General features: G+C 38.2%; 1 protein-coding gene across 3 annotated transcripts in view; it reads right to left on the bottom strand.

The window, feature by feature from the left end:
• Nucleotides 1-18957, bottom strand: part of LOC122554937 (succinate--CoA ligase [ADP-forming] subunit beta, mitochondrial-like) — an 84092-nt gene that overhangs the window by 47095 nt on the left and 18040 nt on the right. For 2 of the 3 annotated variants that reach the window (XM_043700376.1, XM_043700377.1), the window contains exon 3: nucleotides 2974-3073. In XM_043700376.1, the coding sequence (XP_043556311.1) occupies nucleotides 2974-3073 (100 nt within the window). Of the gene's footprint in view, nucleotides 1-2973; nucleotides 3074-4802; nucleotides 4937-18957 lie in introns of all 3 variants that reach the window. The other variant, XM_043700378.1, reaches the window with a different exon arrangement.

The raw sequence follows: 18957 nt of genomic DNA on the forward strand, positions 1-18957 counted from the left end.
CCATATTTAAACTGCTGCATCTTAACAATATCAATAAACTATCAGAAAATTGCTACAAACCGCCAACTATCTATATTTGATAACTGTGATCATGAACCCCTTAAATCAACACCATATGCAAGATGTCCAATATTCGTAGCAGTGTGGTTGACTCTTAATCGCACTCTGGACAATTAGGGATGAGCAATAAATACTGACCTAGCCAGCAATGCCCACATCCCATGAATTAATTTGAAAAACATGGGAGGAAATGTTGCTAGGAAACAAAATGGAGCAGATGCGAGAAGCCAGCAAGAGAAAACATTTGGAAAATAATGATCACAGTAAGGTTTAAGATGACTGCACAATTTATATCCCTCTCAAAGATGAATGTCATATACTGGGTAAACAGTATATAAACAGCAATGACGAGGGAATGAGGATACAGTTAAAGAGTTAAACCGGAGAAAGATATTGACAGAGGCTGAACAACAATCACTAATATTTAAAGCAGTGATTGAATAAAATTCAGACAAACATATTCCAGTAGAGTAGAAAAACGGATTAACAAGAATTACACCATGGATAAGTAAAGTAAATAAAATTGAAAGTAGACTTCATAGTGACATACAGTGTTTAGACTAAATACTATTAAGATAGTTAAAATATTTTGAGGGAGAAGGCATGTGGAGGAGAAAGAGATAATTAGTATTGGAGCCTCACATAAATGCCATTGGCTTGGTTGAATGGCATTTTATTAACTGTAGATTCTACACATTCCATCTAACCAGGAAAAACAACTCTTTAAATATGTAGACTTAGAAAGCATATGGTCCAATAATCTGACTCAGCCTCTGACTTCTTATGGAGTATCTTGCCATTACAATCAGTGTGACATTTCTTGTGGGTAGTTTGAGGTTTGGACTACAGAGAGAAGGGAATTTGGTTTGGGAGATCAGAGTAGTGAGGTGAGGAACAGAGTGCAAACTGGAGCATATGTCAGAAAATAATTTCCATTTATATGTTGTTCATGCTCTGATGATGTCCGAAAGGATATTATAGTAAGTGATTATCTTTTGAATTGTAGTCATTGTTGTCATGTTGACACAGGCCACAGCCCATTTCCACGAACAGTTAACAATGGAGTTTGACGACTTAATCTATTTCTAGCAGTCTTAATGGCAGGATTTGAATTTCTGTACTCTTATTCAATTATTCACCCTTCTACACTCCACTTTGTTATGCCTCAGTCAATTAGACAATAAGTTCTGGAAATATTTTCCTAAATTCCCTTGCACCTCATTTGGCAAAATTATTTGGTTTGTGTTTTAGGTAATTCCTTTTCATTCTTTTATACCTTGCCTTAGGAAGCACTTCCAAACAATTTCTGCATTAGTGATTGAATATAAATAAAAGTTGTTCCAACTTGAACTGACAAAGTAAATGTAATTCATTAATATATGTGTTTTTAGAAAGCTTTCACATTTGTGATCAACAAGGTACTTAGCACTCTCAGAATAACAGTGTTGCAACTGGATTAAAAAGCTGGAGTAAAGGGGAATGAATCAAGGTACTTCACATTGTAGAAGGCAGTTAGTATCTGAAGGGATTAGCTGAGATCACAAGATTTGTTCTGCTGATCAAGATATAAAGGATTATTCCTGGGGGAGCTAACCAGTGGGTCTCAACCCATCTGTTTCTGGTACTGTCCTTGTTACCAGTATGGTGAGAGAATATGTTACTAAATTGGACTTATTCTTAAGTTGAGCCTGATGTCTCAAGACCATAAGAAATAGGAACAAGAGTGGGTCACCCAGCTTCTTGAGCCTTCTCCACTATTCAATAGGATCATGGCAGATCTGACACTCCTCACATCCATATTCCTGCCCTTTACCCATAGTCCATAATTCCTGTACAAGAGACAACCATGTACCTTAGATGTAATGTAACTAGCTATTATGTAATAAACTTATTTACCATTGCCCCCCACATCCGTAGTCTGGTTTAATACAAGCGACTGCCTTTATTCCTGATGAAGGGCTTTTGCCCGAAACGTCGATTTCGAAGCTCCTCGGATGCTGCCTGAATTGCTGTGCTCTTCCAGCACCATTGATCCAGAATCATGTACCTTAGATGTAATGTAACTAGCTATTATGTAATAAACTTATTTACCATTTCCCCCCACACCCGTAGTCTGGTTTAATACAAGCGATAGGAATGAGTGGCTACAAATCTATTCAAAATGGTGAAAGCAGTGAGAACTTTGCTTATCAAAAGACTTCAATAATCAATCTTATGAATGATCATTTTAATTTACAGCAATGGTGAACCAAGGTATTATAAAGGTCTGTAATTACACGGATAGCATTAATGTAAAAGGCAAGTTTATGAATTAACAATGCAACCAAAGGATGCATCTCTCAGTCAGGAGTGATAGAATTATGTATTCAATATGTCTGCACATAAAATAGTTAGTATAGCAACAAGGAAATCAATCACACTGGGGCAAGTTATCTGATCAAGAAACAAATTATAATTGTTAAATTTATGAAACTAATCAGCATAGTGCTTAATTTCAATAAAAAAATACAAATAAAGTGCTAAGATTTTAGTATTGTTTGAGTCAAACTAATAGCATCAGACTTTATTTAAAATTATACAATTAAAAGTGTAATTATTGTAACTTTATATGAATGTCTAGATAGATCATCAGCTGCACACAGATTTTGAAATAAACTGCTTTGAGGATTATGCATTGGTTACACAACAGCCTCTCAATCAGTATATTCCAGCTGCACTGGACCACTCCTGATTTCACAGAAATCAAAATTCTTTAAATGGGCTTGGACATGCCTTCATTGTTTTCAATCAAATATATTTTGTACAATCATTCCTCCAGTGTTCATGGCAGGAAGAAACACATTATTTTATAAGCATCCAAAACTTGTGTGTTTCAGGGAGGAATTAAAAAATGGTTTCTCTTATAATACTTACGAATAAACAATTCTGACTCCTCCTTTCAGTCCATTTTCAAATATCCCTTTTCCTCTGCCACCAGCCAACACTTGTGCTTTTACAACAAGGTCCTTTGAACCTGTAGTGCAGAACAAACATTATAGTGTGCAGACCTCCAGCAGTTTGCCAGTATTTATCAACTACTTGTATGTCCAACAGAGAGTGCTAACACACATCAAAATATACAACGATCATTCATCAAGAGTGGGTAAAAAGCTTGCCTGATCTTTCCTAACAGTTTTAAAACAAAATACAGAGTTATACTATTTCAGGACGACATGGGCACAAATGCACAACACTAACATAAGTGAAACAAGCAGTCGTTACAGTCTATGAACAGCATCAACCTGGAGTTCCAGAGATATCAGGTAATCTAATGCCTCTTCTTGGAAAACTGCAAAACCCAAGCACCAATCCAACATCATCTCACAAACCACAACTTCTTTATAATGCATGATTCTAATCCTGATACACTCTTTGTGGACAGAATCCTTAATGTAGTTATAACCAGGTGAGGATGGGTCACACCAACTCCCCTTATTTTTTAAAACCTCTTGGTTAGTTGCAAGAAATCATTTTTCTTTTCTTTTTAAAAGCACATAGTTCAATTAAACTTAACGAACTGGATCAAAAAGGAAAGACAGCCAATTGCAAGGTTGAGTAAAAGGAAGTGGCGTTTTATTACCAAAAAACACAACAACAAATGTACACACACAAATACAAGTACTGAACTTACAAAAATAAAGAGTTGAAAAGGTGTACTTGATACAGACAGGAAAGTAAAGTCAATTGCAATTTTGCTTAAAAACAGGACACAGAAGTTATGCTGCAGCTGTACATTTTGTTAATTAACAGCATTAAGGCTCTTAAGTTAGTTTTCATTCATGATCTCACTGAATGAAAGAACTGGCTGGCAGGACGCAATTACCTCCCCCGTTCCTGTTTCTATAATTTAAACACAATTTGTGTCTTCAAAGAGGCTATGATTTAGATAAAAGTAAAGACATTTCCATGACAAAGAATGGAAGAGCACCCAAACTCAGTCTCCCTGGATGACCTTATGGCATAGGAGCAGGTGTAGACCTTCAGTCCATGGAGTCTGCTCCACCATTCAATGAGATCATGGCTGATCTGCTAATGCTTAACTGCACTTTCCTGCCTTTTCCCCATAACCCTTGATTCCCTTACTCATTAAAAGTCTATCTCCGCCATGAAGATTCTTAACAACCCAGCTTCTTCAGCATCGGCATTAAAGACTTCCACAGATTCTAACTAATGACAGTATAAATGAGAGAGAAAACAAAGGCTAATAGCAATTGTAAGGTTAACACTGAACCAACTGAACATAGGAAGTACAGAGGAGAACTTAAAAACTGTAATTAGAATGACAAAGAAAGAGTATATGTCGAGATTAGTAGCTTCAGGAAATGAAGCTTTTAATAAGCACATTAACAGTAAAACAGTAGTCAAAGAGCGGAACTGTTATCGACATAAAAATCTGCTTGTATAGGTTCAGGGCAATGCACAAATACTAAGTGAGTACTTTGTATCCATCACTAGAGAAGAGGGTGCTGCTAACATAACAGTAAAGGAGGAGGTCATAGCTAACTTGGCTAATATATAAAATAGTAAAAGGATCCTTAAAGCTGAAAAATTAGCCAATGCGTCCTAAGACAGTGAGGGAAACAACAGCAGAACCTCAAGCCACAATTTTCCTTAGATGAATGAGTATTTCCAGAGAAGTGAATGATCATAAATGTTATAACCTGTTCAAAAATTTAAAGGGTTAATCAGATGAAGGTACTTCCCTAGTGCTGTCACATGGGATCTTCCAAGATTTTGGCCCAGCGATGAAGGCAGGCAACATTTTTGCAAGTTGAACTGGTGCATCTCCCCAGAGGGAAAATTATAGGTGATGCTGCTTCCGTGCTGCTACATTTTTCTAGGTGGTAGAATCACAGGTTTAGGAGACATTGTTGAAGAAGCTTTGGTGAGTAGTTGAAATACATCTTGGAAATTGCACAGTCATTGATGGGAGTGAATGTATAAGGGAGTGCCAATCCTAGAAGTTGTCAGTACATATCCCTTAATACATTTGCTGAATGAAAATTGATCTGTTTCAGATTTAAAATTATCAGCATACATTGGAACTTCCTTCCCCAACTGGCAAACATTCACCACTGTTTGGGTCTTGAAGTATTTTCTAACATTTCTGCTGAATAGTTGGGTCCAAATCCTCAGATTGCTCCCTTGTTCCAAGATCCCCAACCAGTGGAAATAGTTATCTTTATCTACCTGGTCTTTTCCTGTTAATATCTTGAAGACTTCAATCAGATCACCCTAATCAGATCACTTGTAAATTGTAGAGAAAACAGGCCTAATTTGTATAATCTCTCCTCATAACATAACTTCTGAAGTCCAGGTATCATTCTTGTACTCCCTCCAAAGCCAATCTCTCCTTCCTAAGGTATGGTACCTAGATCTGCTCACAATACTCCAAGTGGTATCTAACCAGGGTTTTGTATAACTGCAGCATAACATCTGCATCCTCGTACTCCAGTTGTCTAGTTATAAAGGTCAGCATTCCATTAGCTTTCTTGATTATTTCTTGCACCTGTTGGTGATTTTTAAATATCCAGAAGGATTAGGCTTGGTGGCTTGTGGAGAGAATATTGACACTTTCAGATATAACCATCCTCCACTCATTTGTTCACTGTACAGTTGCTGAGTATCTCAGGTCTTTTAGTTAGCGTCATGGAGATGTACAGCACGGAAACAGACCCTTCAGCTCAACTTGTCCATGCCGACCAGATATTCTATCCTAATCTAGTCCCATTTGCCAGCACTTGACCCATATCCCTCTAAACCCTTCCTATTCAGATACTCATCCAGATGCCTTTCAAATGTTGTAATTGTACCAGCCTCCACCATATCGTTTTGCAGCTCATTCTATATATGAACCATCTCCTGCATGAAAAGTTGCAACTTATGTCCCTTTTAAATCTTTCCCCTCTCACCCTAAACCTATGCCCTCTAGTTCTGGACTCTTCCATCCCAGGGAAAAGATCTTGTCTATGTATCCTATCCATGCCCCTCATGATTCTAGAAGGCCATCCCTCAACCTCCCAAGCCCCAACCTATTCAGCCTCTCCTTAGATCTCAAACCCTCCACCTCTGCTGCTTATTAGTCTCTCAGTGTTGAAAGATCAGTGACTAGCTGCCTGCTGTGCTGTCTGGTAAAACTGATTTTCCAAATGAATGCAAAACTCCTAAATATTGAAGATGCCATTCATAGAAGCACATTAATTCTTACACTGTAAAAGTTCAATTCAATTCTCATTCTAAAAGCAAAAGACATTGATAGAAAAATACAGTTTGGTGTCAACAGCATCTTTGCTATGCCAAAACACATCAAGGCATATAAAATTTCAGAACCTTTATGCACTATAGATATATGCCATTAACCTCAGAATACTCTTAATTTGTGGCTGGATGTTTTAAAAAAAAATCACTTCAGTCTCTAAATACATCTACCAAATGTGTCTGTGATCTCTTGTATTTGAAAGAGGCAAGCCCAATTTCAAACCTTTCTATTTTTATTCCTTAATAACAGCAAAGTAGAATTTGTATTACATTATTTTTAAGTTGAAACATTCTTCCTTTAATTTGAACTCCAAAATCACATCACAGTGCTTTGTTATCTTACTAGGTTTTTGCATAAATTTGCCGTTATCCACAGCAAAGAAAAACCTTTTATCGATTGCTGATCTTAATATTTTGTTAACTCGAACTCCCAAATCAACTATATCATCCCACTTCCCCATCCTGAAGGCTCCTTGATCCTAAGCCCAAGCACCTTCCCACCTCAGTCTCCAACTTGCAACCTCCTTCTTAGCTCTCCTGCCCAACACTACCCCACCTCCGCTTCCCCTCTTGTGACCTCCTCCTTCTTCATAGATTCCACCTTTGCAGCCTCATCCTTGTTCATTCATTATCCTTCCCCCCCATCCCTTCATACATCATTCTCCTGCCTCCCACTCCCTCTCTCATAACCTCCTCCAAAAAATTTCCCTAATATCTCAACTTCAGCATTGACTTATCCAACTCCACAGTTCCTCCAATCACAGGCTGTTTCTCTCCTACACGTACTGCTGATATGTTGTTTAGTACCTTGCAACTTTTCTCTGAATGTTTCCCCATGTGAATGAATTTTCTCCGAGTTTTGGGGACTTTTGCTGACTTGTTCTTTAAAAACATGAGCACCAAGTGTTCAAATCCAAAAATCTGATTAGTGAAGTAATCATATCTATTTGAAATGCAGAATACAAGCATACACCTCCTAACCCCAACAAATTTAGATTTGTGCCTATTTATAGGGGCTCAAGTAAATTTCATAGGTAATGCTCATCATTTGCACTTATGATTAACAGGTTCTCAATCTTCTTAAATTGAAAGCAACATCAATAATACACAATTCTTGTCTGTGGGTACTATTTTTGTTTAAAGTTGTGTTACATGCCCCCCTCCTATCGGAAGGATGTTGTGAAACTTGAAAAGGGTTCATAAAAGATTTAAAAGGATGTTGCCAGGGTTCGAGTATTCGAGCTATAGGGAGAGGCTGAATAGGCTGGGGCTGTTTTCCCTGGAGCATCGGTGACTGAGGGATGACCTTATAGAGGTTTATAAAATCATGAGGGGCATGGATAGGATAAATAGGCAAGGTCTTTTCCCGAGGGTGGAGGAGTCCAGAGCTGGAGGGCATAAGTTTAGGGTGAGAGGGGCAAGAACACTCTGTCTCTTAAGTATGAGACTATCTTCATAATTCAAAATTAACCAGAGTGACAGTAACACATTCATTAAGATCACAGATTTAAAGTTATTCCAGTTCTACTCTGTTCAATTGAATTTTCTACATTTTAAAGCCCCACAAAGCTGACTACATTTCCTAACTTCTGCAGTACAGTCACAAAAGGAAATATCAACTTGTATCATGAAGATGCCTAAAAGCTTTTGTTTAGAATACCAATAAAATATCAGTTTTAGTTGAATACATCCCATTTTCAGCAAAATAGATGTCATTGAAAAATACCACAGCCAAAAGCATCATTCAGGCCACAGATACAGTTCTCATTCTGCATCTGTTCTATGTTTTGCAAGTAAATGTATTTCTGAAGCCAGCCCATGTGTCACCTCGCAGAAAGGCAGCTCGTTGCAGAAAAATATTCTCATGAATATGTGGCCAAAACAGTTATTAAGATTCAAAGTTTGTGAGAAGATTTGTAGCTCGGGTGCTCGTTGTTGTGGCTCTGTTCGCCGAGCTGGGAATTTGTGTTGCAGACGTTTTGTCCCCTGTCTAGGTGACATCCTCAGTGCTTGGGAGCCTCCTGTGAAGCGCTTCTGTGATGTTTCCTCCAGCATTTATAGTGGTTTGTCTCTGCCCCTTCCAGTTGTCAGTTCCAGCTGTCCATTGCAGTGGTCGGTATATTGCAAAAAGAACACCTATACAATGTATTCGCCAAAAACGGATACCCGCGCAATTTCATCAACAGATGCCTAAGGGAAAGGCAATGGATGAGGACATGTCGTAATCCAAAGGACTAGCCACACTACCATACATCAAGAGCATTTCCGAACTGACAGCCAGACTACTGCGACCACTAGGACTCATAACAGCACACAAACCAACAGCCACTCTCAGACAACATCTCACCAGAACGAAGGAGCCGATACCCAGCATGAGCAAAACCAATGTAGTGTACAAAATCCCATGCAAGGACTGCACAAAACACTACACAGGACAAACAAGAAGACAGCTAACAATCTGCATCCATGAGCACCAACTAGCCACGAAATGACACGACCAGCTATCCTTAGTATCCTTAGATGACAAGCAACATGAATTTGACTGGGACAACACTACTATTATAGGACAAGCCAAACAGAGAACAGCCAGTGAATTCATAGAGGCATGGCACTCACCCACAGATTCAATCAATAAGCACATCGACCTGGACCCAATATACCGACCACTGCAGCGGACAGCTGGAACTGACAACCGGAAGCGGCAGATTCAAGCCACTATAAATGCCAGAGGAAAGATCACAGAAGCGCTTCACAGGAGGCTCCCAAGCACCGAGGATGTCATCTAGACAGGGGCCGAAACATCTGCAACACAAATTCCCAGCTCGGCGAACAGAACCACAACAGTTATTAAGATTACTTCCTCAGCTCAGAGAGTGCAGTATAAATTCTAAATCATCCAATCCCTTTTAAACCCCTAACAACTAGCTTCGCCTTGTCCATAACTCACATCAAAAGGACTCTCCCAAGCAAATCCATCCATGTGACAAAGCTAGCTGCTGCTCATCTGGTACCTCAAATTCCAAACCGTATAACCATCTAAACCTCTTTTTGTGTTTCCTCTCAACTTCAACTTTTTCAGTAGCACCAGATTTTCATGATCATGAAGATATCTGCTCTTAGTTCCATTCAGTTGTGTCAAAATGGATGTTAGGTTGAGCTCAAAAGAATAATGTGCTGATGTGATGGCCAAGGGACAGCTACACTGTCTCAGAAAATTAAAATCTTTCAGCTGATCCTATGATCAAGAAACTCTATAGCATTATATGGAAGCCTTGCCTTATGAAAGCAAATTCTTTAAGAGTATAGAAATTAATAAACCAGGCAGGAAGAGTATTTGATGAGTTGATCTTCTTCAATAAAATTGGGAATCCTTGGTTTAGGATATCAGTTAATACTAAAAGTTCAAAGCACATACTGCTAAGACACTGACTTCAAATTTTTCACTCATTGACAGTTAAGTGACATATTATCATTAAGTCAATTAAAAGTCACAGTACATTTCATTAATAGTGGGCAGCACAGTGGCTAAGTGGGTTAGCACTGCTGCCTCACAATGCCAGGCACTGGGGCTCAATTCCAGCCTCGGGAGACTTGTCTGTGTGGAGTTTGCATATTCTTCCCGTGTCTGTGAGGGTTTCCTCTGGGTGCTCCAGTTTCCTCCCACAGTTCAGATGTGCAGGTCAGGTGAAGTGGTCATGCTAAACTGCCCACATTGTTAGGTGCATTAGTCAGAGGGAAATAGGTTTGGGTGGGTTACTCTTCGGAGGGTTGGTGTGGACTTGCTGGGCTGAAGGACCTGTTCCCACACTGTAGGGAATCTAATCTAATCATACAATTGCATCCTTTCTTAATTTAATTTTTACTTCTTTTATTTTCCAAACATGGTGCTTTCTTTAGTACCCTTGTTTGCAATCCTGATAACCTTAATCGTTATGTTCAAAGTGCTGGTAAATAACTGGCAATTGGAAAGTTGCCTTTAGACTGGCACTGTTTTTAGATGATATGCTGTTTTGTGAGTCACTCAAAATATTTCTAACTAAGTTTCTCCCAGAAAGCACTGAGCCATTCAATCAAATACAAGGGCCCTGAGAGTTTCAATAAGTATATATTTTGTTGGCATTTCTACTTGATTGAAGAAAACTTATTAATTTCCTCTGGTTCAGTCCATCTTCAAAGGATTCTGAATACATGTTACTAGCTAAAGTTTATGATTAGTGCTTCTAGTCCATTTTTATATGGCAGCAGCAGCATATTACAGTTTATTAAAATTCTTCTAATTTGGGGGATGATTACAGAGTATGTAATTCCTCAAAGTCTGCTCCTTAACATGGAGACTATTTTTTCACTGCTTAATGAATAAATCTGTCCATTGATCATAGCCCAAGCCAAAGCTGAAGGAGTCTTTATTTTAAGATTTTTTGAACAGGGATTCAGATGATGACTACTGTTGGGTGCCCTATTTACCCAGATACTGGTCATTCTGGTCCAAAGATCAGCTTATGAGAACAGCTGTTAAAATGGTGAGATAAAAGGAGTTCTATTAAAAGTAAACTAAGTTACAGGATGATGAAAGGTCATTAGTTTGAAAACGTAACTGTTTTACTTAAAACAGTGACGTTCCCTTGGCCTGCTTAGAATTTATACCATATTCTGATTTTATTTCAGATTTCCAGCATCCACAGTCTTTTTTTTTAAACTGATTGCTTTGGTCACATTAAATTCTCACGTTTAAAGTTTTGGGCAGCACGGTGGCACAGTGGTTAGCACTGCTGCCTCACAGCGCCAGAGACCCGGGTTCAATTCCCGCCTCAGGCAACTGACTGTGTGGAGTTTGCACGTTCTTCCAGTGTCTGCGTGGGTTTCCTCCAGGTGCTCCGGTTTCCTCCCACAGTCCAAAGATGTGCAGGTCAGGTGAATTGGCCATGCTAAATTGCCCGTAGTGTTAGGTAAGGGGTAAATGTAGGGGTATGGGTGGGTTGCGCTTCGGCAGGGCGGTGAGGACTTGTTGGGCCGAAGGGCCTGTTTGCACACTGTAAGTAATCTAATCTAATTCTAAGTATGTCTTAAACGATATGCCAAACCTTATGTTCTTGCCACATTAGTGGGTCTTTCATTTTCTAGGTAGCTCAACAATGATCTTGAATCAAATGCACTCAACAATGAAAGGCACCCAGCTGGAAACTTTTTATACAATTTAAAGGATTGATTCAGGATCTAGTACATTTCTAACATTTGCTTTCATAATAGAACTCAGTTTTCATAACTTTGGAAAAATATTTCAGCAGGAGAAAGTGAGGACTACAGATGCTGGAGATCAGAGTCAAGAGCGCGTTGCTGGGAAAGTACAGCATCAGAGGTGCAGGAGAAACAACATTTCGGGCATATGCCCTTTATTAGAAATATTTCAGTAGCTTACTAAAAAATACAGTTATTTACATTAAACAATTCTAGAAATAAGGAGAAACCCTGTACTTGTAAATAATGACAAGGCAGCCCTGAAAGTAAACTTTACTCCTTTTTTATTCGCTGGTAATGACAATCTATCTGAAAGTGTGATGGAACACGATCAATAGTACCACATTTACTCGATTATTCATCAAATGCTTTGGACTGTTTAAGGTTAAATTTATGCAGTCGGCTAATACATGGATACTACTTTTGAGTGGCTGAAATTCATACTCTATCATTAGCAGAAACGAAACTGATCTCTAAATGAATAAAGAAAAAAAATGAATTACAGCAATTCTGAAGACAGTGAGTGGAATGGACCGGAGTGGAGCAGGATGACTGGCAGACTGGAAAGCCAGAACTGAGCACAACAACTGACACACTGACTCAAAGGTTGATCAGTTACCTGTGAAGAACTAGGATCGACTTTTATATGAGATAAATGGAAAATTCCAGATTTGTTTGGCCAAAATAGGCGGTCGATTTTTACATGAGATCGACTACTACTCATAATATACAATAACTTTTAAAAGGGGATTGGATACTTCAAAACGTAAATAAACAGTTGGACTATAGGGGAAGGACTGCAACTAATCAGATAGTTCTTTCAATGAACTGGCAAAGGCATTATGGACCAATCGCTTCCCTCTGTGCTATATGACTATGATATTGATATATTTTCCCCAACATTTTTGGTGAATTTTCTTTTCCCCAACACTTTTCAAAATGTATAAAATTCCATGGCAGTTTCATATTGGCCATTATTGAAAATTCAGTACAATACATGTTCTTTCCAAACAATCGTTCACAGGATCCACCAGCTTCTTTACTTGCAGAACGTTGAAGACTTTACATACAGATTAGTGCTTATGGTTACAATGCATTTTAAAACATAAGAAACAGGCTTGTGGTTACAACACATTTTAAGAACATAAGAATTAGGAGCAGAAGTAGAACGTTCAGCACGTAGATTCCACTCTGTTAATCAATTACATCATGGTTGATTTTTGACTTTAACACAATTTTCCTACACAATCTCCATCATCTTTGATGTTTTTAGTTTAATCGATCTCAGTACTGAATGCACTAAACAATGGAGCCTCAACAGCCCTATAGAGGGGTAGATTCCAAAGACATCACCCTCATTTCTACCGAAAATTATCTGTCTCGTATTCTGAAACTGGTTCTAGATACTGCAGGGAGAGGAAGTATTCATTCCATACCTGTTGTTCCTGTAGGATTTTTGTATGTTTGAATGTTCTAAAATATCTCCAGGATGGACAGATGTTGCAGCATGGGCCTGATTAAGGCATTCCACTACAATGTAGCCAGACCCATTCTTTGCAACATCAGGGCTGATAGATCCTCAACACATGATGACACTTGATGATCACACACAGAGGATCTACACTCAGGTTGCTGCAGTCACACACTGAAGGTGGTCATCAGGACAGAGTATGTGTCCTCACGTTACTTAGAAATCTGTACGTCATGTCCCTGCAGACAGAGTCCATTTGTAATCTCCAAATGGTCAGAATTGCACAGCATGGAAACAGACTCTCCTATCCAACTTGTCCATACCAACTAGATATCCTAATTAAATCCATTCCTATTTGCCTGCATTTGGCCCATATCCTTCTAAACCCTTCCTATTCATATACCCATCCAGATGTCATTTAAAATGTTGTAGTTGAACCAGCTTCTATCACTTCCTCTAACAGCTCATTCCATACACCCACTACCCTTTGTGAGAAAGTTACCTCTTAGATCCCTTTTAAATCTTTCCCCTCTCACCTTAAACCTATGCCCTCTAGTTTTGGACTCACCCACTCTGGGGAAAATACCTTGTCTATGTACTCTACCCATGCCCCTCATAATTTTATAAACGTCTGTAAGACCACCCCTCAGCCTCCTATACTCCAGCCTATTCAGCCTCTCCATATGGCTCAAACCCTCCAAACCCAGCAACATCCTTGTAAATCTTTTCTGCATCTTTTCAAGTTTAACAACATCTTTCCTATAACTGGGAGACCAGAATGGAATGCAGTATTCCAAAAGCAGAAAAAGACTCCTGAGATCTCCATAGTGCAATAAATTAGGTATAGGTCACATCTAATCTATTTACAACACTAGAGCACAGTGTACATGATGACCAGGATACCACCTGCAAAGGAGAGAGAGTGTCATTCCCACATATAAGATTCTTGTTTTACCAGGGCTACAATGCTACTTCCAGGTTTTGATAAACACACGTTGGCAAGTGCTACGGTTCACATTCCCATGATCTTGCACTGCTTACCTAACTCTTTAAAATTCCGATGTGATAGAGACTGGAGATTTGTACACTGCTCTGAACAAAAAGGTACAACCATTGAGATGTCTTTTCCAAAAAAATCAAAATGAAATCAATCATAGAGTACTGAAGACATAAGGGTACTTACCTATATATTAAAACATTAGTCCATTCAGTAAACTTCATGTAGTAAATAAAATGAGCAATTATATAAATTACAAGGTTAAAGATCGATTGATGCAAATATAAAATAATGGTTTTGGGTTTAGTCACATACAACTTGAGGGAACTTGACAAAATTACTAAACTGCATTTAGGCTTGAACACCTCAACTGATTCATGGAAACGGAGACAGATGAAAATTTTGTAAATGTGATTGAAACTTCTGACAAGCTAAGAAAGAAATCTATTCAAGAAATTCAGTTGATTTTATCCTTGATGAATGTTAAACTTTCTCAGGTAAGTGACATCAGTAATAGGGCAAAACCTTATCTGGATCACTGTTGATTTACAGCACAATCAGAGCAGTACTTAGAGAGGATATTCTTGAGGCATTGTCCAATGGGGCTGTATGGGTAGAATCGAGAAAAAAAAGGGGGTGATCACTTAGATGGGATTATACTATAGGTTGCATAATAGTCAGCAGGAAATTGAGAAGATACAATAAATTCTCTGTATCCGCGAAATCACAAATACCAAATTCGCCTATCCGTGCCAAAAAATCAGTAACAACAAAATTCAGTATTCGCAGACAAACATCGCACATTTGACAAAGATCGCATATTTGACAGTACAGGAGTATAAAGAGGTGGGCCGAGAAACGGCAGATGGAATTTAATTCATGTTGCATTTAGGTAAGCCAAACAACAGCAGGGCTTACACAGTTAATGGTAATGTCCCACTGAACAGAGACCTAGGAGTGCAAGTACATAGTTCCTTGAAAGTGGTATCACAGGTAGACAGGATGAAGGAAATGGCTTTTGGCACCCTTGCTTTCATTGGTCAGAGCATGAAGTACTGAAACTGGGACGTCATGTTACGGCTCTACAAGAGATTGGTAAGGCCACAATTGGAGTACTGCATACAATTCTGGCAGCCCTGCTCTAGGAAGGACATTATTAAACTGGAAAGGGTACAAAAAGAATTTACAAAGTATGCTACTGAGACTAGAAGGTTCGATCTATAAAGAGAGGCTGATTAGGGTGCACTTTTTTCCCCTGGAGCATAGAAAGCTGAGTGATGACGTTATAGAGGTTTATAATATCATGAGGGGCATAGATAAGGTGAATAGCCAAGGTCTTTTCTCCACGGTAGGGGAATCCAAAACTACACAGAGTGGTGCATGTATGGAACAAGTTGCCAGAGCAAGTGGTAGAGCCTGGTACAATTACAATATTAAAAAGACATTTGGACAGGTACAAAGGTTTAGAGAGATATGGGTCAAATGCAGGCAAATGGGATTAGCTCAGTTTAGGAAACCTGGCCGGTACACACAAGTTAGGCTGAAGTGCCCGTTTCCATACTGGGTGAGTCTAAGTCTACACCCAATAAGCGATATAATCCATTTTTTCTCAATTTATTGAGCTACTGAACTATTTCAACAGTAATGCATCATATGACTTGAGCTTATACAAGAATTTCAATGCAAGTATTCAAAAGTGCTTCATGATATGTAAGGCTTCAAAAAAAATGACTTCAATTTACACTGAACCTATCAAAGCTTCAGGACTTTCCAAGGTGTCTTACAGCCAGTAACACAAATTTAAATACACAACTGAAATGCAGGTAATCCATTCAAAATAGTGTCATGGATTTTTTCTTCAAGAACATCCACCTGAAAAAGGCAAAAAAAAATGAAAAAGGAAGAATTTGCATTTTAAGATTCTTGGATAAGCAGTTTTGTTTTCTTACCAATAAAAATAGTATTCCATAAATAATTTTGATAACAGTTGGCATGAGTCACACACCTACCAAACATTTTATCACAATGAAAAGAGCAAAGCAGTGTTTAGCAGAATCTAAACTAAAATCAATACCTTGTAACTCAGAGGATTTGCTGTCTGCATCATGACTTTGAACAAATGCTGACTGGATTCCTACCTTATGTTAAACAAGAAAAACAGCAGAAAAAAAAAAGTAAAGTCATACAGGTGAAAGGAAAATTAAACATAACTTGAAGTCTACAGTAGGTAATGCAATATTTCAGCCAAAGTAAAAGGATTACCCTATCACCCTATTTCCCCATTTACAAACATCACTGAAAATAACTAAATCAGTTCATGCATTTCAATAGTAGGGGAATTGTTCCTCTGTGCTCAATTATTTGTCCCTTAACCAACATAAATGGAGAGGAAAGTGATGCTATCTAGAATGGGAGTTTGAACTAGAATTTCTGCATTTCTTAAAATAACTCAGCCAGTAAACATGGGCTGATGGTGTGTAGTAAACACAAAAGGCAACCTTCAGATTCAAAACAACAACCTTCACTCAAGGTAATCTTTAACGGCATTAACATAGCTCTAGCATACAAGACGAATTCCCCCAGTTGGGCTCAATGTTGGGGTGATTGAATAAGACAAGATTTTCTTTTCAAGAAAGCATCAACTTCCAATACTTGAAACATTCATCAATCCAAGACATGTGCATTCAAATCTCAGCTGTTCATAATATTGAAAGACAGGAAGACAGTAAAGAGAAACAGGCAATTATGGATTTGCAAGCCTACCTCATAACGAAAATAACCATCATGCTCATCACATTGTTAGAAAGCTTTTCATGCTCTCAGGACATCCAAAAAGGTTTTACATCTCAATAGGTTTTATTGAAGTATAGTCACTTCTTTCATACAAAGCAGTTTGTATCTACCAAAATAATATAATATATTCACACAATATATTTTTATTGACATTGGTTGAGAGTTATATTGATCAGGACAATGGGAAGAGTTCCCTTTGTGGTCTTCAAAATAGTGCAATAGGATATTTCCTTATATACCTGAGGAAGGAGGTCAGACCTTGCTTTCAAATCTCATCCAACAAACAGTTCTTCCAACAATGCAGCATGACCTTCAAACCACTATCCTCTAACCCTCCACCAAAACTACACTCCTCCACACATTCTCTCTCCCCCCCCCCCCCGCCAAGTGGCTCCCAAGTTGAGCCAGAGGAAAAATTGCTATCAGCAATGGTGGCAGTGGTGCTGTAAATATAAATGAAAGGAATAAAGAAAAAGAGAAAAAAAAGTGCTATGATCCAAGCTGAGGTTACAACCAGACTAGTCAAATTCCTGGCTGAAATAATACCCGATCAAATTGTGCTTTTTCTAAAATTTAACCTGATGGTCTTTCACTGAAACATAGTATGCAATGCTACTGTTTTGTTTTTCTTATAATAAATGATAAAATAGAACAAACCAAGTTATTTACATAGAATGGTATTAAATTGAATAATATCTATTTTCAACACCATTACTTTACAAAGTAAGTTCCCTTTTCTATTACATCTACAGGTTTAAATTAAAAACAGTTAAGTGTAAGCCTTGAGATAATTCAACCAAGTTTAAACTTTCTTAGCTTCAAGTAACCTCTTCAGAGTTCAAAGCGATGTTCCCTTGAGGCTACATGTGCACGCAGCCACTCCAACATTTTGCTCACAGTGACCAGCATGCTGACACGGATTGCAGCACTCAGTTCTGGTTCTGGAAGTCATTGCTAAGTATGATTCACAGAAGTCCATGTAGAAGTTTAAAAACATTACAGGAATGACTGCTTCTAAACAAACAAACAAACACTGTCTGGAATTTTCAAAACATTTACACTATTTTCTAACTGTTGTGAATTAACTGCTTCCTCCAGGAGAAACAGTTCTTATATCTGACCTGTCAGATCTCCTGTGAACTGAGAATCAAAGCTTTAAATTCTATGAGTTTTTCCAAGTTAGAAACAAAACAATTATTAATCCTTCTAAACAAAAGGCAAACCAATGCTTTGCTCTTTTTTATCATAAAACTCTCACATACAAGCAAACTTCAACTTTTCGCTTCGTGAGTGCCCATAGCCAGCCATTCTGATATACACCAGTTTAAAATGAAGGCTACAAAAAAAAACGAGTTTTAATTATTAAACCACACCTCATGCACATATCAAACCCCAAATCACTCACTAAATCAAAATCCAAATTATAATATAAATGATATAATACATGTAAATCACAGACATAACATCACAAAATTAGTGAAGTTTTCATATAGATGTACATTGGTGAGATTACATCTGTGGCACTGTGCAAGGATTTAATCTCCTTCATTGAATAACCTGCTTTAGAAGTAGTTCAATTTTTCAACTCATCATCATGGGATGTAAAAGGTTGAACAGGTTAGGCCTATATCCATTGGAATTTGGATGAGAGATGATCTTATCAAAATATAAGGTCTCGAGGGGACTGGATAGGGTGATACCTTTTGGATGTTTCCATTTGTGAGGGAAACCAAAACTAAAAAGGGAAATCTCTTATTCTTAAACTGAAATGAGCAGAAATCTTCTGGGGGGGTTTTAATATCTAGAATTCTCTTCCCCAAAAGGTAGTGGAGACTGTGTTATTAAATTTATTTGAGACGGTGTTAGATAGATTTATAGTAGATAAGGGGCTCGAGGCTTATAAGGTCAAATCAACGGCACACCCATGGGCTCACCCATCTCTGGACTCATAGCAGAAGCGGTAATGCAAAGATTAGAACAAACAGTCTTACTGCAAATTCAACCCAAACTCTGGGTCAGATATGTGTATGACACCTTTGTAATCATTAAAAACACAGAAATAGAGAACACACACCGGATCATCAACGCCACACTCACAGGAATC

This window comes from Chiloscyllium plagiosum, chromosome 12 (genome assembly GCF_004010195.1).
Source record: "Chiloscyllium plagiosum isolate BGI_BamShark_2017 chromosome 12, ASM401019v2, whole genome shotgun sequence".
In the NCBI taxonomy this organism is placed as follows: domain Eukaryota; kingdom Metazoa; phylum Chordata; class Chondrichthyes; order Orectolobiformes; family Hemiscylliidae; genus Chiloscyllium; species Chiloscyllium plagiosum.